The sequence below is a fragment of the Ascaphus truei genome, chromosome 1 (assembly GCF_040206685.1).
Source record: "Ascaphus truei isolate aAscTru1 chromosome 1, aAscTru1.hap1, whole genome shotgun sequence".
NCBI lineage: Eukaryota > Metazoa > Chordata > Amphibia > Anura > Ascaphidae > Ascaphus > Ascaphus truei.
The window spans coordinates 329,924,793-329,949,544 of NC_134483.1; the positions used below are offsets into that span (position 1 = coordinate 329,924,793).

General features: G+C 42.6%; 1 protein-coding gene across 4 annotated transcripts in view; it reads left to right on the top strand.

Moving 5' to 3' along the window:
- Positions 1-24,752, top strand: part of DNAH6 (dynein axonemal heavy chain 6) — a 448,872-nt gene that overhangs the window by 188,283 nt on the left and 235,837 nt on the right. For all 4 annotated transcript variants that reach the window (XM_075607019.1, XM_075606995.1, XM_075607010.1 and 1 more), the window contains 4 exons: positions 19-180; positions 4,437-4,574; positions 17,646-17,813; positions 20,254-20,402. In XM_075607019.1, coding sequence (XP_075463134.1) covers positions 19-180; positions 4,437-4,574; positions 17,646-17,813; positions 20,254-20,402 — 617 coding nt within the window. The remainder of the gene's footprint in view (positions 1-18; positions 181-4,436; positions 4,575-17,645; positions 17,814-20,253; positions 20,403-24,752) is intronic.

Consider the following 24,752-nt stretch of genomic DNA (forward strand, 5'->3'; position numbering starts at 1 on the left):
TGTTTTTACTTTCTTTAGGACCGATGCTATCTTTGCCTGATGGGTGCTTTGCAACTAGATCTTGGTGGCGCCCCTGCTGGACCTGCAGGCACTGGGAAAACAGAGACCACTAAAGACCTTGCAAAGGCACTTGCTATCCAGTGTGTAGTGTTCAACTGTTCTGATGGTTTGGATTACAAGGTATACAGGAGAAATGTGAAAGCATTAGATGGACATTGTTCATAAGATTAGCGTGGTTCTGGGTTCACTTCTTGTATTAAATAAATAAACAAAAATTGGATCTGGAGACATGGAGTCATTTTGATGTGAAACACGTTATTTTTATATTGTATAGAATACAAGTATGAAGTATGTGGCTATTAAAAAATTGCTTAGTTTTTAAAAGAAAATTCCTTTCTTAAGTATGTTGTCATATTTACTGCTTTAAGTAAAGATCATCATAGCATTTTCACCAACATTTCAGACAATACCAGTGCTAATATTTGCTGATGTTTGAGGCATTGTTACTGTGGCACCACTGATAATTTTAGTGATTATCAGTGCAGTCACTTCACCTGAGCTACAATAAGTTATACCTCCAATGTCTCTGTATTGTATGGAAATCTATCTATAATGCCATTTTGAAGTTGATAATTTCTGTAAATATACAAAATCTGAGTTTACCAATTAGAGCAGCACAAGGTCGAATATCATAACTGAAATTAATGAAGCTGAAAATAATGTTTATAAAATTCAACAACTGCACAGTTCCCATTCTAACAGTGCCATCTGCATTAAGCACTAACTTGAATGAGAATGAAAATGTGTCTGCATTTTCTGCACTGAAACAGAAATATATTTTGCACTGTTGCAAATATGTTCTTTTTTAGTCTTGGTCCAAAACTGCCTGAATTAATTCAACAACAAAAGTAATATCTGTCTCTTTAGGATAATTGCAGAGACAAAGCGTATGTATGTATGTATGTACAGTCATGTGAAAAAGAAAGTACACCCTCTTTGAATTCCATGGTTTTACATATCAGGACATAATAACAATCATCTGTTCCTTCTCAAAGCAAAAACGAAATATCAGGGGAGCGTCAGTATCTGAAATAAAATAAATAAACTACCATAGTGCATAACGTTACAATAAAACATTGAGCAGGTAGAACTCCATAGGAATATGCTAGATTATGGATGATAAATCAAACATCAGTCATAAACCAGGAGGTTGGGAGAAAAAAGACCCAGTAGAGAGACACACAGCCAAGATGTTAAAATGCCAAAAAACACTTTATCCGACAATGATAAAAAATCAAGGCTTACAGGATACCAGATGGTATAAGGCGTTGGTTTTAGAGTGATCTTGATGCCGAGTCGCGACCTCGGGAAACCCCCTCACACAACCGCCTCATTCACTGGCTCCGTCCTTGCTGCTAGTCCACGCCGACAATGCGTCTGACGTAATGACGCTCCCTCACGCGTTTCGTCACTCTCGGGTAACTTTTTTGTATTCAAAGCATCAGAGCAGGTATATGCAAACACGTGGCGTTTCAGGACAGACAAGTCCTCTCCTCAGACCATACACCTTACTAAAAGGTGAAGGATGTGACCAATTGGTCACATCCTTCACCTTTTAGTAAGGTGTATGGTCTGAGGAGAGGACTTGTCTGTCCTGAAACGCCACGTGTTTGCATATACCTGCTCTGATGCTTTGAATACAAAAAAGTTACCCGAGAGTGACGAAACGCGTGAGGGAGCGTCATTACGTCAGACGCATTGTCGGCGTGGACTAGCAGCAAGGACGGAGCCAGTGAATGAGGCGGTTGTGTGAGGGGGTTTCCCGAGGTCGCGACTCGGCATCAAGATCACTCTAAAACCAACGCCTTATACCATCTGGTATCCTGTAAGCCTTGATTTTTTATCATTGTCGGATAAAGTGTTTTTTGGCATTTTAACATCTTGGCTGTGTGTCTCTCTACTGGGTCTTTTTTCTCCCAACCTCCTGGTTTATGACTGATGTTTGATTTATCATCCATAATCTAGCATATTCCTATGGAGTTCTACCTGCTCAATGTTTTATTGTAACGTTATGCACTATGGTAGTTTATTTATTTTATTTCAGATACTGACGCTCCCCTGATATTTCGTTTTTGCTTTGAGTGTGGACGTGGGAACTAGTCCGTGAAGGGTTTGAGTGTCCTTTTTTTCATATTTTTGTGCACGAGTATTTTGTGTTATATCACTGTATATTAGCACTGTTACTGCACTGTTGCACTTAGATAGAGTGTTTTGAGCGCCATTTAGTATTTTGTATTTGAATCATCTGTTCCTTAGCAGGTCTTAAAATTAGGTAAATACAACTTCAGATGAACAACAACACATGACATATTACACCGTGTCATGATTTATTTAACAAAAATAAAGCCAAAATGGAGAAGCCATGTGTGAAAAACTAAGTACACCTTATGATTCAATAGCTTGTAGAACCACCTTTAGCAGCAATAACTTGAAGTAATAGTTTTGTGTATGACTTTATCAGTCTCTCACATCGTTGTGGAGGAATTTTGGCCCACTCTTCTTTACAATATTGCTTCAGTTCATTGAGGTTTGCAGGCATTTGTTTATGCACAGCTCTGTTAAGGTCCAGCCACAGCATTTCAATCGGGTTGAGGTCTCGACTTTGACTGGGCCATTGCAACACCTTGATTCTTTTCTTTTTTAGCCATTCTGTTGTAGATTTGCTGGTGTGCTTGGGATCATTGTCCTGTTGCATGACCCAATTTCGGCCAAGCTTTAGCTGTCGGACAGATGGCCTCACATTTGACTCTAGAAAACTTTGGTATACAGAGGAGTTCATGGACGACTCAATGACTGCAAGGTTCCCAGGTCTTGTGGCTGCAAAAACAAGCCCAAATCATCACCCCTCCACCACCGTGCTTGACAGTTGGTATGAGGTGTTTGTGCTGATATGCTGTGTTTGGTTTTCACCAAACGTGGCGCTGTGCATTATGGCCAAACATCTCCATTTTGGTCTCGTCTGTCCAAAGGACATTGTTCCAGAAGTCTTGTGGTTTGTTCAGATGCAACTTTGCAAACCTAAGCCGTGCTGCCATGTTCTTTTTAGAGAGAAGAGGCTTTCTCCTGGCAACCATTCCAAACAAACCATACATGTTCAGTCTTTTTCTAATTGTACTGTCATGAACTTTAACATTTAACATGCTAACTGAGGCCTGTAGATTCTGAGATGTAACTCTTGTTTTTTTTTGCAATTTCTCTGAGCATTGCACAGTCTGACCTTGGGGTGAATTTGCTGGGATGTCCACCCCTGGGAAGATTGGCAATTGTCTTGAATGGTTTCCACTTTTGAATAATCTTTCTCACTGTAGAATGATGGACTTTAAATTGTTTGGAAATGGCCTTATAACCCTTCCCAGATTGATGGGCAGCAACAATTGCTTCTCTAAGATCATTGCTGATGTCTTTTCTTCTTGGCATTGTGTTAACACACACCTGAATGCTCCAGACCAGCAAACTGCTAAAACTTTGGCTTTAATAGAGGTGGTCACACTTGCTGATGATCAATTAATCAAGGGCATTTGATTAGCAGCACCTGTCTGCTACTTAGCATCTCAATTCCTATGGAAGCAGTAAGGGTGTACTTAGTTTTTCACACATAGCTTCTCCATTTTGGCTTTATTTTTGTTAAATAAATCATGACATGGTGTAATATGTCATGTGTTGTTGTTCATCTGAGGTTGTATTTACCTAATTTTAAGACCTGTTAAGGAACAGATGATTGTTATTATGTACTGATATGTAAAACCATGGAATTCAAAGAGGGTGTACTTTCTTTTTCACATGACTGTATGTATGTATGTATATATGTACTGTATATTTGTATTTTTATAACACCAATAACATAACAGTAGAAATATAATGCAGGGAAAAATAATAATACAGATGGGATAAATGCAACAAGACATAAATGTAACATTGGGAGAATGGAGTTCCTGCCCCAAAGAGCTTACAATCTAACCAGCATGTGGGGATACTAACAAACAGTAGAAGTACAGTTAATGCATTTGTTGGAGTACATAAGAGCATCTGGTAGTTTATGGAGCAAATGCTTGATAGAAAAGAGTAATCAAAAGATAAATACTAATACCTCTCAATTACAAAAAAAATTATACAACACAAGAGTATATGTACCAATACTTACTTCTCAATTGCAAGAAAAAGGGGAAAATACAATTGTATACTACTAGTTTTGTAGTTCTGTACTTCCCAAGTCTAAGTCAAAATCTCTGTCAAACGACAATGACTGGAATGAAGTTGCTAACTATGCATTAGAACTCCAGGGTCATGGTTTCCTCTCTATCTATATTCAAGTACTGTATATGCCTGAAATGAGGTTAAATGTATATAGAACACTTGCATTTTTATTGCTTCTGTAGATGATGGGCCGTTTCTTCAGTGGTTTAGCTCAATCTGGAGCCTGGTGCTGTTTTGATGAATTTAACAGAATTGACATTGAAGTTCTTTCTGTAATTGCCCAACAACTAATCACCATAAGAAATGCCAAAGCTTTGAAGGTAACTTTTGAATTTCTTTGCATATAAACTAATTATTCTGAAAGATTTTTTTTAACTAATTGCCATGTTACCACTTAGATCACATGGCATATAAGTAGACAGTGACTGTACCACAATATAACAATCTGTCTACGTATAATTACTGAAGCAAAATGTGTCCAGAATCAGCAAAATAAAAGGAAGGCTAATTTTATTAAATACTATGGCTTTTACATATATTTAAAATGTTACTCATACAAAGATGCACAGAACTTTACATGCTTCCATATTTGAAAGCATTCAAATTGCACACAGGACGACGTTTCTTCAGGGGTCCCCCTGGGGACTGAAACATCGACCTGTGTCCAATTTGGATGCAATAAAATGATCTTTTGCCCTAACTTAGTGTTGTGCCGGTAATATAGATTACTTGTGATCTCATTTTGACTACCCCTTATCTCCTCTACCTTGCACCATGACTGCCTCCTGGAAAAGCTCTTTACCTCCTGTGTGTGCGGCCATTTTGTGGATATATATATATATCATCATCATCATCATCATCATATTCAGTCTGTAAGAACCCGCACACAGGGACTGCGCCATTCTATACAGGCCCTCGGTAGACCACTATACTGACTACATCACGTGCCTTCCCATGGCCAATAAAAAGGCACCTGTCCTATCTTCCAGTGCATCAACAAGCTTGCTACCCTGGAGGCAGGTTCTCTGTTCCACTGCTGCTCGGAAGCTCCCAGACTTGCTGTTGGCTTTTACTGCTCTGACCTTTTGCTTGATCGACTACTCTTCCGTTTACCGCCTGCCTGACCTTGGATCGTCTGACTACCCCATCTGCTTGCTCCTTCCTGAAGTCTCTGCCTACTACGCACTGCAGATCCTGTCTCCTGGTTCCGGCTACCAACGAACATTCCTATTGATACAGTATCACGGACTCTCTCTGTGGAATTTCCTTTGGACCTTGAAAGTTTGTGAAGCCAAGAAAAAAGACTCCATCAACGTGGAGAGACATGGTTTACATACAGGAGATCCGCAATGCGCTGCAGTACCTGCAGGGTGAAGTCGCCACCTTACAGGCGTAAAATGCCATGCTTCAGACTACCATCCTCACCTTACAAACACAGATGACTCAGGTAGAAATGATTGCTCGCCCCGCTGTTCCAGTCCTGACCTTACCCATACTTGACCGTTTTAATGTGAAACTGGACAAATTTCAAGTTTTCTTTAACCAGTGCAAAATTAATTTTCGTCCGACCATTTTTCTGTCCAGTCAAGCTAAAATTGTGTTCTTCCTCAGTAACCTAACGGGGGTGCCCTTATATAAGTGTCCATTTTTGCAAAATTATACTGACTTTAATGCCAAGTTCGAGAAAGCTTTTGACCGCAGAGCTTCTAACTAGACTACACAATATGCTCTTCTGAGACTTCGACAAGGCTTTAATGAATTTATATATTCAAGTTAAAAACTTTGATAGCTGTATAACAGTGCTCCTCTCAGATCAGGAAGAAGACACACTGTGCTAAGGTAGAGGTATATATTCACCGAGCAGAGCCAGGGGACAGAGTCCTGTTTAGAGTAATCGTAGTCGAAATGCAGGCTGAGGGTTAAGGCAGATGGCAGAGATGCAAGGTCGGTTCGCAGGCTGATCAAGGCAAGCGGTAAGGTGCAAGTTTGGGGTCACAGGCAAGGGTTGGCAACAGGAAATCCACAGGCAAGAGGACAGAAGATAAAAGGTAACAAGGCTGGAACTGCAGACAAACAGGAACCTTTGATTGGAAAATTCCCGCAAGAAGTGCAGTATTAAGTAGGAGCCTGCAAGGAGCCAAGATGGCTGCAACGGCCATGTAACGGCAAGTTCCAGCAAAATCCCGGACCGGAACCTTTAGGGCAGAGGTGGGCAACCTATTTTTCAATGTAGCCACAGGTGTGGTGAATGTGAAGTGAAAATCGCCACACCATGCTTTTCGTTTACTTGTGTCACTACAAATTTTAGCTCCCATAAAAAAATAACAGTTCAAGGTCGAGTCTAGACTCCAACTAAAGGTAGAGGGGAGTATTGTATGGTGGTGTTGCGTCAATGACTCATTCATAAAGTGGAAACTAGCACATGCCGTCAGGAAAAAGTTTAATTTACTGTGGGAGCTGGCAAACTTAAATTCGCCATACTTTCATGGCCAATTTGCCACTTGTGGCGATATGGCAACAGGGTTGCCCACCTTGGCTTTGGAGGCTGAGAAAGGTTGGACTGGTAAGATTTTTACGATGCGGATTAAGATATGATCTCAAAGACGAATTGGCTTGTATCGCCAATCCAGAAACCTGTTCCGCAATGATAGACCTTGTGCACAACCTCAGGCTAGGGGAACGCAGAACTGAAATACGTCACTTGGTGCGTCTACGCTCGGCTATACGCCTTGAAGTTAGTAGGCAAGATTCTCTAGCTGGCCGCACTACACCTGAACCAATGCAGATTGGATATTCTAGGGGTCCTGTGAACCCGGAGGATAGACAACAACGCAGGTCAGAATTTCATTGCTGTAACGATGCTCGTCTTTAAACAGGAAGCATCCAGCAGGGCTGATGTAGGATATCAAATCACCAACCTGTACCAAGAGATAAAGTCCTTAATTGAAAATAGAGTAGTCTGGGTCACAGGCTGGGATCGAGGCAGGCGGCAATGAAAAGTGATGAAGACTGCCAGGAAACAACATTGTCATAGGAGCTTTAGTGTGGGCGCAGAGAGTGTGGAAGCTTCATATTTGCCTGTACTGCGGTAATTCTGGAAAAATTTTGCGACAGTGAATTTCTAAGCGCATTTTAATCGTAGCCCATCCTAATCAAGCCCTGAGGTTGGAAAACGAATTTGTTTAATGATGAATGGAGAAGTTCCATCGAGTAATAATGATTCTTCCTCAAAACTGTCTATATCCGGTCAACACTTCCATGATAGAGTTGCTACCGTTTTGCTTTTGATGTTATACGGGATGTTAAATGGTCCTGCTCTGTCTCCTTGTCAAGTAGACACCTTAATTGATTCACGTGAATCAGGACATTTCATCTATGACATTATGTACAGGAACACCAAATTCCACTATAAAAGAAGATTCAAACTGAACTGGTGGAGTCGATTGGAGGATCTCCATTAAAATCTGGACCCATTACGATGCAAATGATTTTACTCCTCCTGGCCTCTCTTGATAACCAAGAGTACATTTCTTCAGATTTTTTTCTCAGCTCCTAATTTCCCTTTTTATTCTTGGTTTACAGTGGTTTAGGTGCATAATCCTGTTATTGACTGGACTGTGAGAACCCGTGTTTTCTCTTCTACCTTCTGTGTCTCGAATTGTTTTCGTGCAGATTTGTTTAAATGCCCTCTGGTCCCATATAGAATGTTTCTTGTTCGATTCAAGATAAGGGGGTAACCACCTTGCTACCCACTAAATATTTTGAATTTTGGGGTGTGTTTGACTAAAAGGACACTGAAGCTTTACCTCTGCAACAGGAATATGACTGTCCCATTGACCTGATACCTAGTACTACTATTAGTTTTGGTCGTATTTACCCGCTGTCCTGTCAGGAGACCAAAGTATTGCACCAATACATAAAGGAAAACCTGGAAAAGTGGTTTATTACTCCATGTATGTCTCCCGCTGAGGCACCCTATTTTTTTACCCTAAAATAGAAGAACCTTGAGGCTGTGTATAGATTGCCGTGCTCTGAACGATATCACCATCAAGAACTTCCGCTAATTCAGTAACTGCTGCAACAAGTAAAAGATGCCTTGGTCTTCACTAAATTAGATATTTGTTGGGGCTATAACTTATTTTGCATACGTGTTGTCAATGAATGGAAAACGGACTTCCGAAAAACAGTTCGGATACTTTGAATATCGGGTTATGCTATTTGGTCTTCTCCTGACAGCTTTCAGAATTTCGTAAACTATATTTTTTGAGACATTTTAGATCAGTTCATTGTAGTATATCTTGATGACATTCTTATCTTCTCTAGTGACTGTGATGATAGCCTGCCACAGGTATTAAAGAGTTAAACAAATCACTGGGTTGAACTGGGACGAGTCTTAGATATAATAAAGTATATTTATTCCTTTGGATAGGGGAACACACGAATAATACAGTAACAAACAAGTACACTTACTTTGGGGTTGGGGAATGAGAAGTATGAAGCATAGCAATTCTCTCGCAATCAGGTAGCATTCAGATGATAAATTGAAGACAAAGGATACAGGGGAACAACAGTTTATAAACCTTTTGTGCCCTATCCTTAACATTGAGTACCGTGGATTGGTTTTCAATTACCTCTAGCCTGTCGTTAATGTGGGAACACAATTTGACTCATGCCCCCTGCTAGTTGGTACATGCGCAGTAGAGCTCTGGGGTCTCATTTCTATAACCCCTCCTCTACATCAGGAATGCCAGCTAGTCTACCAATTTGGGATTCTGGCAGGATATTCTTTGTTTGAGAGGTGTGAAATGGAACACTTGAAGACTGCTCTGGTTTGAGTAATCTCCGCCCCCATCCAAACAGTGGAGGTGACAAAATCCTTTGAAACATACTCAGGTCCTAGACATTGGGTCGCCTTTCTGGCCATATGCTACCCTGGTATGCAAAGGAATTTCCTCTGGATTTTACCTATACCTTGAAATACAGTATGTTGGATAAAACATGAACATATTAAAATATCCGGTCCCTTTGGGCCCAGCAGGTCCAAACTCCCCAGTTCTCAATGCCGGAACTGGGACACCCTATGGTCCAATTTGCGACTTGCTACGACCTGGGGAACCGAGATACACAAATACACTTAAACCCGTTTCACATTTTAATACACAAAACTCCGCTGTAAATTAAATCACGTTTTTTCACTAAATCCCCATTGAAAACAACGGGCTTCGCCGCCATAGACTTTCAATGGCAAACCGCCGCCGTTGGCGGCTATGGGAATCCCCGCCATAGACTTAGAACACAACAGATATACAAATAACAGGCAAAATATGGACACTTAGCCATTTTCTTGAGCTTTTTCTGCCGCCGCCATTAGAACCTATGGCGCGACCCGCTCTTCTCGGTTCGACCCTTATCGGGGGTCCAGGATATGGGGACCCGGTTGTGTTCGAGTGGGGGGAGGTCTAGGAACTAGGGACAGAAAGAATTTTATTTCTAGGGGCCCTAAAACTGTTTATTCCCACGCCACTTGTCGTTGAACTTGACTTGTAAGTGATCAAAGCTCTCCTATTGAAATTGTATCCGCTTTGCAGTTAAGCGGTTTGGACGGCAGCCAACTCGTTCCTGGAAAGCTCTCTCGAGGATTTCTCCATTGAAGTCAATGAGCCCATTGACTTTCAATGGGAAACCGCCGCTCTCCCTCTCGGACGCCATCTGCTGGTCTTCTCAGGAACAGGACTCAACAGCAAGATTCGCCATTGAAAGACATGGAGTTCCAATGGAGGCCTATGGGAGCCTGCAAAATGGTGCCTGAAAAGGCGGGAAAGTTACACAAAGGGCTATAATCACTATACAACTATTAACCCTTGTGCTCCCGGATGGATCCCAGTGTGTGTGTGATGCAGACACTGATTAACTAGATGTTACAATAAAACAGGGGGAACAGGGGAATACACATTTACATGTCATAACAGGAGTTAAATCACAGTTCTGGGTCTCAGCCCAGTTAACCCCTTGTCTCCCTGGTGAGGTCAGGGGATGGCCAAATGGGGTGTAACCCCTTTAATCCCAGGCCACCCCCTTTCTTCCTGTACAGTGACCCACAACTACACGAAAGCTAACAACATTTTCAATTGTACGCCAAGTTTGAAAAATGCTTGTTTGATAACAAATCATATTTCTGGGGAATGTGATCTCGGCCTCCGTAATAGCTATGAATGAATGAAAGATCCAGGCCATACGGGAGTGGCTATCACCCACAGAAATTTTTAGGATTTGCTCATTTTTAGCACCGGTTTATTCAGAACTTTTCGCTTATGGTACTTCCACTGATGACCCTCCTTAGGAAACATGTTCCTTTTCTTAGTGAACTCAAACCGAAACTGCTTTTATAAAATTAAAGCGAAGATTCTCTACAGCACCCTTATTGATGCACCCTGATCCGCAGCAACCATTTATTGTGGAAGCAGATTCAGCCCTTGGTGCAGTTTTTTTTTCTTAATGATTTCCTATGGATTCCTTCATCCATCCAGTCACCTTTCTGTAGCGAAAGTTGCCCAATGCTGAAATGAACTATACAATTATGGAGCATGAACTGTTAACCATCCGAGCAGGAGACAATGGAAGGGGCAGAACATGAGGTGGAAGTATGGACTGATCATAAGAACTTAACACATTTGCACTGCTGTACTAATAAACTTAGAAACCAGGAAAGAACTCATTAGCATGTAGGGGAAAAAGTACTAACCAAATAAGTCCACCCCCCCCCCTGAAGAAGAGAGTGAATCTCTCGAAACGCGCGTCGATTGTAGGACGTCACCATCGGTGACGTCATCTGGAGTTGCCGACATCAGACCTGGGATACACGGCTTGTATACTAATGCACTGTTAGACACTCTGACCCTCCGTGGCAGATTTAAACTATGTGATATTACTAGTTTTCCTCATCTGTTAGAGTGTGATACATATACTGTATACTCTCCTCACTACACAGATAATATTGGATTACTTATCATTAGTTATTGTTCATACTATCCACGTTGAGGAGTGTTTTTTCTATCTGTCTGGCCCTCCGTGACAGCAAAATTGTATGCAATAGCAGAGTGTGAAGATATTATTGTGTGTATACTGCTGCAAGTCAGGTACCCTTGATATACTTGGTTTACACTTTTAGGCTACATATTCATAGAGATCTATGTTTTTGACCAATATGCTAAACACACTAATATGCAAGCATGAACAACTTTGGCAACCAGAGCTAATAATTACATTGTAACATTTTTGGACTCATTGAATTGGTGTCACTTTTGTTGCAATTATTATAGCAATAGTAACAACTTTATCCAATATAGGCCTGTAAATCAACCTACTAAACCTTATTTTCACTACTGATGTCAAGTGTATTACTTTGGGTGTTACCTTCTGAGACTAGCATATTAATGCAAATTAATTACTGTAAGTTCTCTGGGTCACATACCTTACACCCACATACATTAAACACTGCAATTCCACCACAGGGTTTTTAATATATATATTTTTTATATACACATTGTTACATATGTTTTGGTTTTAATACATTTGTCAGTAATTTGACCAATAAAATGTTATTATTTTTCATTTGATCCTAGTTTAAGAGCCACAGCAGTTGAATTCTCTGTAGGACTCATTTGGTTAGTACTTTTCCCCCTACATGCTAATGAGTGCATTTTTTGTGGAGGACCTTGCGGATCCTCTTTGGATCTATTTGTCTACATATCATATATTCCTCTATTGCCCCTTAGCCATCATTTATACTAATGTGTATTAGGTGAGCAGTTTTTTCATTTCACATCAAACCAGGAAAGAACAATGGAAAAGCGGATGCTCTTTTAAGTAAATACCGATATCTTCCGAATTGGTTCTTCCTCCTGCACATGTACTGGCTGCAGTTCAAATATGCGACAAATTTCTTCACCGTGTGAGACGGGGTACTGAAAACTACAGCTTTGCTATAAGAGTTCATCGTAGCTGACCTCGTAATTTCAGGAGTCAGAGTAAGTGTCTGGAGTTTATGAATAGGCTTTAAATTCCAACCAACGCCTGCAAGTCCTTAAATGGTTCCATGACCTACCAATTGCTGGCCAGAAGGGGGTCATAAAGATTGTCGAATTGCTCCAAATATGTTTTTGGTGGCCACAGCTTCCACAGGATGCTGCTCTATTCATTAGTTCCTGTGAAACGTGTGCGCAAATTAAACAAACACAGCAACGACCAGCTGGATTATTACAACCGATTGACTGTCCTAATCTTTCATGGACCTGTATGTCTATGGATTTGTAGAATTATCCCCCTCTCATGGTGCTATGATAATTCTAACTATTGCTTTTTTTAAACTCACTCACTTCGTGCCACTTCCTTGTTTGCCCACAGCTCAAGGATTTGTGGGCAAAGCCAAAGTTTTTTTTCAAAGAAGTATATCGTTTACACAGCTTCCCAAGTAATATAATTATGGACAGAGAATCACAATTAATTTCCTGTTTTTGGTCTGAGATGTGTTAATTACTGCATATTTAAAAAGCACCGATGTATGGCTATCACCAACAGTGTAACGGACAAACTAAATGTCTGAACCAAACCTTGGAACAGTATCTTTGGTGTTTTACTAGTAGTCAGACTAGACTACTTTTCTAGCAACCGCTCATTTCTCCTATAACAATTTCCGACATGCTTCTACCATTGTTTGTAACCTTCGCATATCACCAGAAGATGCCTCTATGCCAACAGAAATGGCCTCCAGTCCCAGCCCTCTCCTCCCTGGATCTACGCTACAAAATATTCACCAGAGTTTAGCAATTCAATTGCGTCAAGCAAACGCTAGATAAAAGAAGTTTGCAGATTGTCATCAGGCGCCCAGTCCCCTGTATCAACTGGGTAATTGGGTGTGGCTGTTCTCCCAGGACTTACCTTTAAAAAACACCCCTAAGCAGTTCGCTCTTGAGTTTACAGGACCATTCTCTGTCATTCAATAATTAAACCCTGTGGTCTATCGTCTTCAGTTACTGACTTTCTGGATTATACATTGCAAACACCTTTCCTAATAAAGTCCAGAGACCCCTCAAATCTGAGGACAACATGAGTTTGAGGTTCAGGTGATGTGCAATGCTAAAAGAGTTGTCAGAAATCTGTTTTACCTGGTGGATTGGAGGGGCTAATGTCTGGAAGAACGGCCAACGGAACCAGCCACGCAAGTACATGCCCCGCGGCTATTTAGCCAGCTCAATGCCCGATACCCACAGAAACCAACCCGTTCCCCTCCCCATAGAGGGGTGGGGGGTAATGTAAAGACCCGCACCCAGGTACACCGTCATTCTATACAGGCCCTCGGAAATAAAAATATTGCATTAAAATAGATACAATATTACCAGGTTTCCCATACACATCATGAAATGATCTTAGTTTCCAAGGAGAAATTCGCCAAATTGTAAGGCAGAGTGGTCAGTGTCTGCATACGAATAGAAAGTAGCGCCGGTAGGGAAGGCACCCGCTCCCGGCTCAATGGTATAAACAAGGCCTGCACAACATACGGCCCGCGGCCTCTCTGTGCGGCCCGCGATGACTCCGGCCGGGCGCCAGTGAATTAATTAACTAAAAAAAAAAAAAAAGTTTAAAAAAATGGCGGCGATTCATCCCCCCCCTCCACCACCCCCCCTCCTCCTCCACCCCCCCTCCTCCCCTCCTCCACCCCCCCTCCTCCCCTCCTCCACCTCCCCCTCCTCCCCTCATTCACCCCCCCCTCCCCTCATCCACCCCCCCCTCCTCCCCTCATCCACCCCCCCTCCTCCCCTCATCCACCCCCCCTCCTCCCCTCCTCCACCCCCCTCCTCCCATCCTCACCTCCTCCACCGACCCCTCCTCCCCTCCTCCACCCCCCTCCTCCCCTCCAAAACCCTCCTCCACCCCCCCTCCTCCACCCCCCTCCCCGCCCCCGGGTTTTGCGGTTCGCGGGGGCAGCAGCAGCATGAGGAGGATGCGGCAGCCGTGAGTTTTTTTTTTCAATAGCAGGATGCTGGGGACGGGGCTTAGTACCGGGGAGAGGATGTGCTGAGCTGATCTAAAAGAGGTGGGTGTGTGGGTGTGGGTGTGTGTGTGGGTGTGTGTGTGTGTGTGTGTGTGTGTGTGTGTGTGTGTGTGTGTGTGTGTGTGTGTGTGTGTGTGTGTGTGTGTGTGTGTGTGTGTGTGTGTAAAACGGGCTGTTGGGGGGTGGGTGTGAAAAATGGGCTGGTGGGGGGTGGGTGTGAAAAACGGGCTGGTGGGGGGTGGGTGTTAAAAACGGGCTGGTGCAGAGGTGGGGGGGTAGGCTGCTGACATGTGAGGGGGGGTGGGCTGCTGACATGTGAGGGGGGGTAGGCTGCTGACATGTGAGGGGGGGTGGGCTGCTGACATGTGAGGGGGGGTGGGCTGCTGACATGTGAGGGGGGGGTGGGCTGCTGACATGTGAGGGGGGTGGCCTGCTGACATGTGAGGGGGTGGTGGGCTTCTGACATGTGAGGGGGGGGCTGCTGACATGTGAGGGGGGGTGGGCTGCTGACATGTGAGGGGGGTGGGCTTCTGACATGTGAGGGGGGGTGGGCTGCTGACATGTGAGGGGGGGTGGACTTCTGACATGTGAGGGGGGGTGGGCGTCTGACATGTGAGGGGAGGTGGGCTGCTGACATGTGAGGGGGGGTGGGCTGCTGACATGTGAGGGGGGGTGGGCTGCTGAAATGTGAGGGAGGTGGGCTGCTGACATGTGAGGGGGGGTGGGCTGCTGGCATGTGAGGGGGGGTGGGCTGCCGGAATGTGAGGGGGGTGGGCTGCTGGCATGTGAGGGGGGGGGACTGCTGGCATGTGAGGGGGGGTGGGCTGCTGGCATGTGAGGTGCAGGGGGGGAAGTGATGTGAGGTGCAGGGGGGGGAGAGTGATGTGAGTTGCAGGGGGAGGGTATGATGTGAGTTGCAGGGGGGGAGAGTGTCATATTGAGGGGAGGGGGAAAGAGTGTCATATTGAGAGGAGGGGGAGAGTGTCATATTGAGGGGAGGGAGAGAGTGTGTCATATTGAGGGGAGGGAGAGAGAGAGAGTGTCATATTGAGGGGAGGGAGAGAGAGAGTCATATTGAGGGGAGAGAGAGTGTCATATTGAGGGGAGGGAGAGAGTGTCATATTGAGGGGAGGGGGAGAGTGTGTCATTGAGGGGAGGGGGAGAGTGTCATATTGAGGGGAGGGGGAGAGTGTCATATTGAGGGGAGGGGGAGAGTGTGTCATATTGAGGGGAGGGGGAGAGTGTGTCATATTGAGGGGAGAGGGAGAGTGTGTCATATTGAGGGGAGGGGAGAGTGTGTCATATTGAGGGGAGGGGGAGAGTGTGTCATATTGAGGGGAGGGGGAGAGTGTGTCATATTGAGGGGAGGGGGAGAGTGTGTCATTGAGGGGAGGGGGAGAGTGTCATATTGAGGGGAAGGGGAGGGTGTCATATTGAGGGGAGGGGGAGAGAGTGTCATATTGAGGGGAGGGGGAAAGAGTGTCATATTGAGAGGAGGGGGAGAGAGTGTCATATTGAGGGGAGAGGGGGAGCGTGTCATTTAGGGGAGGGGGAGAGTGTCATATTGAGGGGAGGGAGAGAGTGTCATATTGAGGGGAGGGAGAGAGAGAGAGAGTGTCATATTGATGGGAGGGAGAGAGAGTGTCATATTGAGGGGAGAGAGAGTGTCATATTGAGGGGAGGGAGAGAGTGTCATATTGAGGGGAGGGGCAGAGAGTGTCATATTGAGGGGAGGGGTAGAGTGTCATTTTGAGGGGAGGGGGAGAGTGTGTCATATTGAGGGGAGGGGTAGAGTGTCATATTGAGGGGAGGTGGAGAGAGTCATATTGAGAGGAGGGGTAGAGGGTGTGATTTAGGGGAAAGGGGGATAGTGTCATATTGAGGGGAGGGGGAGAGAATGTCATATTGAGGGGAGGGGTAGAGAGTGTCATATTGAGGGGAGGGGGAGAGTGTCATATTGAGGGGAGGGGGAGAGTGTGTCATATTGAGGGGAGGGGGAGAGTGTCATATTGAGGGGAGGGGGAGAGAGTCATATTGAGAGGATGAGAGACATGGGGGGGATGCTGACTTGTGGGGGGGGGGATGCTGACATGGGATGCTGACTTGGGGGGGGCTGCTGACATGGAATGGGCTGGGGGGATGTGGAGGGGGTATTGTGTGTTTGATGTGGAGGGGGGTATTGTGTGGGTGAGGGGGAGAGATGGGGTTATGAGAGATAGATGGGGAGTATCGTAAAGGTTGATAGAGAGGGGTTCTGGGGGAGATATGAGGAGGATGATGATGATGAGAGGTGCTGGAGGAGAGATGATGATGATGATGATGATGATGATGATGATGATTTAACCCGTGCGGCCCCAATTCTTTTTCCTTGGAGCAGTTCGGCCCTTCTCACTTTACGAGTTGGGCAGGCCTGGTATAAACAATCCTGTTCCAAGTGGGGAAGAAAGGTAAGTCCAACCTCATGTGGCTCACACTCCCAATCGTCACGGCAAATAAACGCCCGTAGCACTTTCGATGAAGACCAGTTCTGGTTAGGGAAAGCACCCGCTCCTGGTCCTCAGCATTGAACTCCACGTGTCACCGTCGTGTAAGTAAAGGAAAACAGGATCACCTGCACTGCACCACAGCTGTTATAGTTGAACACAAATCAACAGCGCCTTGTGAGTGGGTTGAATAACTTTCGTATCCACGTATCCTTACCTGATGAAGTATCCGTGGATACGAAACGCGTTGGAAATAAATTGTGTGCTATTTCTCTATTTTATTGCTTGCTATAATCTATATTTAGCTCAATATTGCCCTTCTGGCTATTTTTCTGCAAGTTATTCAACCCACTCAGAAGAGGCTGTTGATTTGTGTTCAATTATAACAGCTGTGGTGCAGTCCAGGTGATCCTGCCTTCTTTTACTTACCCGACGGTGACACGTGGAGTTCAATGCTGAGGAACGGGAGCGGGTGCATTCCCTAAACGGAGCTGATCCTCATCCAAAGTGCTACAGGTGTTTGTTTGCCGTGACGATCGGGAGTGAGAGCCACATGAGGTTGGACTTACCTTTCTTCCCCACTTGGAACGTGATTGTTTATACCATCGAGCCGGGAGCAGATGCCTTCCCTACTGGCGCTACTCTCTGTTTTGCATGTAGTACAAGTGCTAGTCTGCCATTTATCATTGTATACTATACACACTATCTAAAGCCATTGGCAGTGTACAATTCAAGATTAAAAATGTACTGTATATAGAAAACTGATTGATAGCACATAAAGCTGTTTAGCTGAAAACAACATTTTCTACTCACTACTGTTTAAATTAATTCCTAAATTGTCACTTTCTGCCACTCAGCTTTCTAGGTTTATGTTTGAAGGACGTGAAATAAAGTTGGTCATGACCTGTGCAGCATTCATCACAATGAATCCAGGCTATGCTGGAAGGACTGAATTACCAGATAATCTAAAGGCACTCTTCAGGCCTTTTTCAATGATGGTTCCAAACTACGCCTTGATAGCAGAGGTAAGTATAATGTCACAAAAATCCCGAAAATAAATAAATAAATATGCTTTATTAACCTCACTTAATGATGGAGAAACAGGTGCGCAAATCACATGAGGACATGTAAAAGACATGTAAAAGAAATTGAAAACACAAAATAGTGCAATATTGTCTACTCCAACAAAATAGCTTCAATGCTATAAAATTTGCACTCACGTGTTTAACGTGAAATGAAAGCGTTGTGGTTATTCAAAGTTACTAACTTATATCTCCAGACAAGTACTCCAGATCCATATAGAGGGGGGGGAAATCCATATACAAAAAAGGGAAAGCAAAATAGTATAATACTGTTTTTAATGTTAAAAACACAAAGTATTTCACTTACATAAGTGCCTTTGTTTAAGAGCATTCAGACCACCCTGGGTCATAGGGTCAGACAAGATATTCACAGCTACAGCATCCGCTCCACGGCAGTCACAGCAGGTACTGGGCTGATTAAAGTTGTCCTTAACTCTGAGTTAGCGGCACAGCTGTTCCACGGCACCACCGCTGCGTGCCCCCGGCTGACTGGATTGGTTACAGTGCAGGTGTAAGCCACTTCCCGGTCTGCGGGTGTTAGCAGCACCCTGATCAGCTTGCCCCCCTCGGCAGAGGGCTCCCATCAACAGTACCCACATCTTGCACGACGGGGGCAAGCTGATCAGGGTGCTGCTAACACCCGCAGACCGGGAAGTGGCTTACACCTGCACTGTAACCAATCCAGTCAGCCGGGGGCACGCAGCGGTGGTGCCATGGAACAGCTGTGCCACTAACTCAGAGTGGAGGACAACTTTAATCAGCCCAGTACCTGCTGTGACGGCCGTGGAGCGGATGCTGTTTGCTGTGAATACTTTGTCTGACCCTATGACCCAGGGTGGTCTGAATGCTCTTAAACAAAGGCACTTATGTAAGTGAAATACTTGTGTTTTTAACATTAAAAACAGTATTATACTATTTTGCTTTCCCTTTTTTGTATATGGATTTTCCCCCCCTGTATATGGATCTGGAGTACTTGTCTGGAGATATAAGTTGGTAACTTTGAATAACCACAACGCTTTCATTTCACGTTAAACACGTGAGTGCAAATTTTATAGAACTTCCAGCATTGAAGCTATTTTGTTGGAGTAGACAATATTGCAGTATTTTGGGTTTTCAATTTCTTTTACATGTCCTCATGTGATTTGCGCACCTGTTTCTCCTTCATTTGCTGATTGAATTTGGTTTCAATTCTACGTCAGGAGCTGCACTCATTAAGGATAGTATATCATCTGTGTTACTTTTGATTTATTTGTGATATTATTTGCGCTTGTTTTTCTATTTCACTATTTTATTAACCTCACTACCTGGAATACACATTTGGTGTATAACCTGATACTTTTTTTTTTTTTAAATATAAAGAATATAACTTATTTGATCACGTCTAATAGGACAATCTTCTTAGTTGCAGAGCAAAAGTTCCCAGCACCCTTGGGCAGATATGTACTACATTCCCCAATACACATTTCTGTTCTGTGGATGGTTTTATTTGCATGATTTGACCTCTTTATTACCTTAGTTGATAGTCAATACATCTTCAGAATTAAATGCATTGGACTAAATTAATATATTCAGACACTTATACAGTAGCTACTACTGTCTTAAATTGTACCAAACATTGCTAGTGAGTCTACAACCTGCTTGCAATCCTCAGACAAACCAGTGTGAAAAAATAGCACCACTACAATATTTACCAATGAAAAGGAATCCTATTGACAGCAACTGCAGTTTTTCTTTTGACAAATCTCATACAATATCTTGCACTGGTTTTGCCCTGGTTTTGCAGCCAGGATTCTTGAGTGAATAACGCCCATGTCTTTTTTTTGCCACATTTAGTGCAAATGAGTCACATAAATAGATTATATACCGTACCTTTTACTCCTACTTGTTATGTTTTTCTATCTCTAGTCTACAATCCTAACATGACTGTGTAAATAACGCACAAGTAGTGTACATAATCACTCAATGTCAGGTGGAATATAAAACGTAATATTTTAAAGCATACACTCCCTCCTCAGGCTTTAACTGCCTCCTTAGCCTCTTCCTAGGTCCTCGCTAGTTTTTTTTTTTAAAGGAACCCTGTTCCCCTATGATTCTGCAGTTAATGCAATACATTAACTTCTTTAAAAAATGGTTTACTTATATTTTTTTATTTTTTATCCCATTTGCAGAATTCTTTAGGGATAAAAGGTCAGGTATAAGTTATATAAAACTTTTTCACAACTTAGTGAATCGTATAACATTATGTTTTGATAGCACACATACTGTAGTAGCAATGTTATAGTAATCTTCCAAATTATTAATTAACTACAGCTATTAAAATAGCTTGAAATGCTGAATTAAATATAAAAAAAAATACAATGTGTGAATTTATTATTTGTTTTAGGTGATTTTGTATTCCGAAGGTTTTGAATCCAGTAAGGTCCTTGCCCGGAAGATGACTCAAATGTATAAACTTTGTAGCGAGCAGCTTTCACAACAAGATCACTACGATTTTGGCATGAGAGCTGTGAAATCTGTTTTAGTCATGGCTGGGTAAGAAATATTTTCAGTGTTGTATGAAAATGTGTTGTACAATCTTTAAGCGCATCATACTTCATCAGAAATGGAAAGACATTACCATTCAAATATAGATATCAACTATAGATATCAACCCCTTATACAAAAGTGATGAAAAGATTAATGTGACTGGTACAGTTTATGCTTTTTACATTTAATTTATTAACTTAATAAGCTTATTCAATGTTATATTATAATGTTTTAGAATTGACAAGAAGCAGAAAGTGACAACTGTGAGTTCTCATTTGCATGTTATTCCCCAGAATCCCTGGCTGCAGTGGAAACACTGTATGCTAAGAGATAATGGTGAAAAGCAGGGCTGCAGTCCTGTCTGAGACATGTGAATGTGTTCACAAGCAGTATTTTTATTTGCTGTACACGGTTTTAATAGAAATAGCTTTTTCATTTAACAAAGAAATAAAAACATGTCGTACTACAGTGATAATATAGTTAGGGGCTTATTCTATATCTGCCGAAGTGGCTGATTGGGACATCATTCACATTAATGGCCCAATTTATTTTTCGCTGGATAGAGAATAAGCCCTTTAGTTGCATTAAAAAAGTAAGTAGGACTTCCACGGATTCACAGTATATTCTCCACAATGTGGAAAAGGTTTGGAGAAGCTGAATGAAACACATCAAAGGTCATTTTTTAAAAGTCTCCTGGTTACAAACTGGCGTAAAACTAGCTCCATAAAATCACCACATTATTCAAAGGAAAAACTGCAGTTGCTTTCCATGGGATTGCTTTTTCTTTGAGAAATATGCTTCTGTTACTGCGCTGGTTTCCCCCCTAATTTGCAGCTATGAAACTAAAGTAATTAAACCCATCTAATGCTCTTCTGAATATCGGTCACTTTTGGTACTTATAGTATTGTAGATGTTATTTTTGTCACTTTTTTTACCCACTATAAACATGGGGGATCATGTACTGTATCAAAGTTTCCCTGGAGCAAAATGACTGCACTGTATACATCAGAGCAAAATATCTTATTATCATTTATAGGACTCTTTCCTTTGATAATTTTGGTGCAGTTACATAGTTGGATAATAGATGAGGTTTAAAAAAGACATGTCCATCAAGTTCAACCTCTGCTAAATTTAGATGACAGAGTCTTATCCTATATTTGTATTTACAGTATATTGATCCAGAAGAAGGCAAACAAAAATAGTGAAATATCATCTAATGGCAATCAGATTACTCCCTGGATCTAAATCCTTCCCATGTTTATTTATTTTGTTTATCCCTGTACACCTTTCCAAAAAGATGTACAATCTTTTTTTGAACATTTACAGCTGAACCCTGATATAACGAGGTCCTCTTGGTCCAGAGAATGAGATCGCGTTATAAAATGTTGCCGTGTGAGGACTTACTGACATCTGCAGCTCTCAGCACTCTCCTCTTCATAGGGCTGTGTCCACACGTGGCACTTATATAGACTATTGAGCGCAGAGGAGGGTCACATGGCATTAACCTTTTATTTATTGCTAACGGACACATAAACACACCTACACTATGTGGGAATTGAACATTAATACATTTTATAATTGATAAATTATAAATTGCACTCCTTATTCAATATGTGGTATTAATAATGCTTTATAGAGGGGCATAATTATGTTTAGTACCATTCCATCCATTCCCCATTTAGTGCAAGATAAGAGTGTTTGCCTTTGCAGATACTGCATGAATTTGGGCACTATTGCAAAGCCTGCTGTCTACAAGTACTCCTAAATCCTTCTCCATCAAGGATTCTCTTAATTTTTCCCCATTTAATTTGTAAGTCACCTGTCACATGTTTATTCTTGTTTTCCAAATGCATAACCTTACATTTATCTGTATTAAACCTCATCTGCCATTTACCTGCCCACGTTTCTAGTCTATCTAAGTCCTTCTGGAGAGAAATGATATCCTGCTCTGTCTACTACTGTACCTTACACAATTTAGTGTCATCAGCAAAGATGCAAATGTGCAAATAGTTTTGCTTTATTTTGTGCACTAACCATTTGTGTGGAATTGTGTCAAAAGCCCTTGCAAAATCTAAGTAGACAACATCAACTGCATTACCTTGGTTTAATTTCCTACTTACCTCCTCAAAGAAACCAATAAGGTTTGTTTGGCACGACCTATCCTTCATAAAGCCATGCTAACTATTACTAATAATTTTGTTATCCATTATGTTTCCTGAATATTATCCCATACTAAACCTTCAAGTAGCTTCCCTACTATTGATATTAGTCTTACAGGTCTATAAATCTCCAGTTGTGATCTAGCTTCCTTTTTAAATATAGGTATCACATCTTCTTTATGCCAATCTTGTGACCGTGAGCCTGTGGAAATGAGTCATTGAATATTAAATGTAATGGTTTGGCCATTACTGAACTTAACTCCTTAAAAACTTGTGGATGTATGCCATTGGGGCCAGGTGCCTTATGCACTTCTTCCTGAGTTAAGCAATTGTTCGTTAATATAAAGGTTGTGGCTTCCTCCTGCGCCACTACAATTCCAATTGATTCTTCCCTGGTAAATAGAGAGGCAAATAATTTGTTTAATACCTCTGCTTTATCTCCAATAATTTGCCTGGCCATCGCACACTGCAAGAATCCTATATTTTCTTTTCTATTTTTTGGTGTTATTAAGGTACTTGAAGAACTTTTTAGGATTGATCTTATTTTCTATTGTAATCCTTTTTGTCATTTAAAATGTTTGCTAATTTGTTAGTTCTTTTGGTCCAGTTTTGCAGCTAGGAGACTTTGATTCATTACCCACTTAATGATGTGTTTAACAGAAACATTTAGTGGCCTATGCAGAAAGGTCAGATAAGTCAGTTATCGGCAACTTATTGGCAAAAAAGCCTACTACTATTCAGTAAGCTCCGATAATTCGGCGATAAAAAAAAAAAATCGATAAGCCACTTTTTGGCACTCATCGGCAGTTTCTCAAACTCACTCAATTCTAGTAGCCCCGATCAGCTTATCGAGGCTGATCACCGCTCTAGAATTGAGAATTCCTCTCTCAATCGTCCCGCCAGAAAGGTGGTATTTGGCCCTTGTTGGGTGTTTAGGCCTTACGAGGGGCTTCCGTGTGGACTTAACCCCTTCATTACTTTTGCGGTTAATACTGCTAAGGTAATAAAGGGGTTAACCCCTCCCGCTACCCAACCGGTAGGCTTAAACACCAATTTTTGGGGCTACTACCACTTTCACCCACCCCCGCTACCCACAATAAAAAAAATACTGACAACAGCCCTACCACCCACCTCCTAGGCCACCAATAACCATTACAATATTTAAAAACACCAATACACAACCCAGCCACCCTCTGCGCCCCCACATAAAACCATTATTTTTTTTTATACACAGGATTAAATCACAGGCCGGCGGGGGTCCCCGGGTCATCCCATGGGTGTCCAGGGTTCCTCGGGTGTTCCCCGTGGGTCCCCGCTGGCCTGTTGTACCATTCATGTTTAAAATGGCCTACATTTCAATAAATACACCTCCCCCCAAACACATACAGCACAGTAACGTGCAAAATAAATATTATCCAGATATGGATAATAGATCATTTGCCCAGTATTAAACAAAACAGTAGCCAGGCAGCATAAATAAATTAAATAAAACCGTTCTACTTACCCCTGTCATTATGAAGGGCATCCTTGTCAGCATACAGTACTGCAGGGCCATGTCCTCCGTTGCCAGAAAGAATACTTTCAAAAATACAATCTAATGGCCCCTAACCCCTTAATCACATTAGCAGTTAATAACCGCTAGAGTAATTAAGGGGTTAATCCACCCTCCCCCACTACCTACCTTGGAGGCCTAACCACCCACCCCAGACCCACTATTTCCACCCTGTACCCATTGAGTGGCATAGTAGAACATCATTCCCATATAATATGGGCATGATAAGTTACTATTTTTTGATTTTTTTTTAACAACACGAATGGTACCGCAGGCCAGCAGGGACTACTCGTGGACCCTCGGACACCTGCGGGTACCCCTGTGGGGCCCCCAGACACCAGCGGGGACATCTGCCGGCCTATGTTATCAATTGTGTGTTACAAGAAATAAATAATGGTTTTATGTGGGTGCACAGGGGGTGGGTTGTGCTTTGGTGCTTAATACATAATTTAATATAAATTGTATTACTACTGCACGTGAGCTGGGGGTCTCCGGAGAAGAACCTCATTGATTTCAGGTCCGGGGACCCCCTGCTTCCCGAGATACAGGCCGCGTTATGGGGTGCCGCTATCTCCTATGCATGTAAATGTCCCGCGTCACATGACCAGGACATTTCAATGCATAGGAGATACCGGCACCCCATGA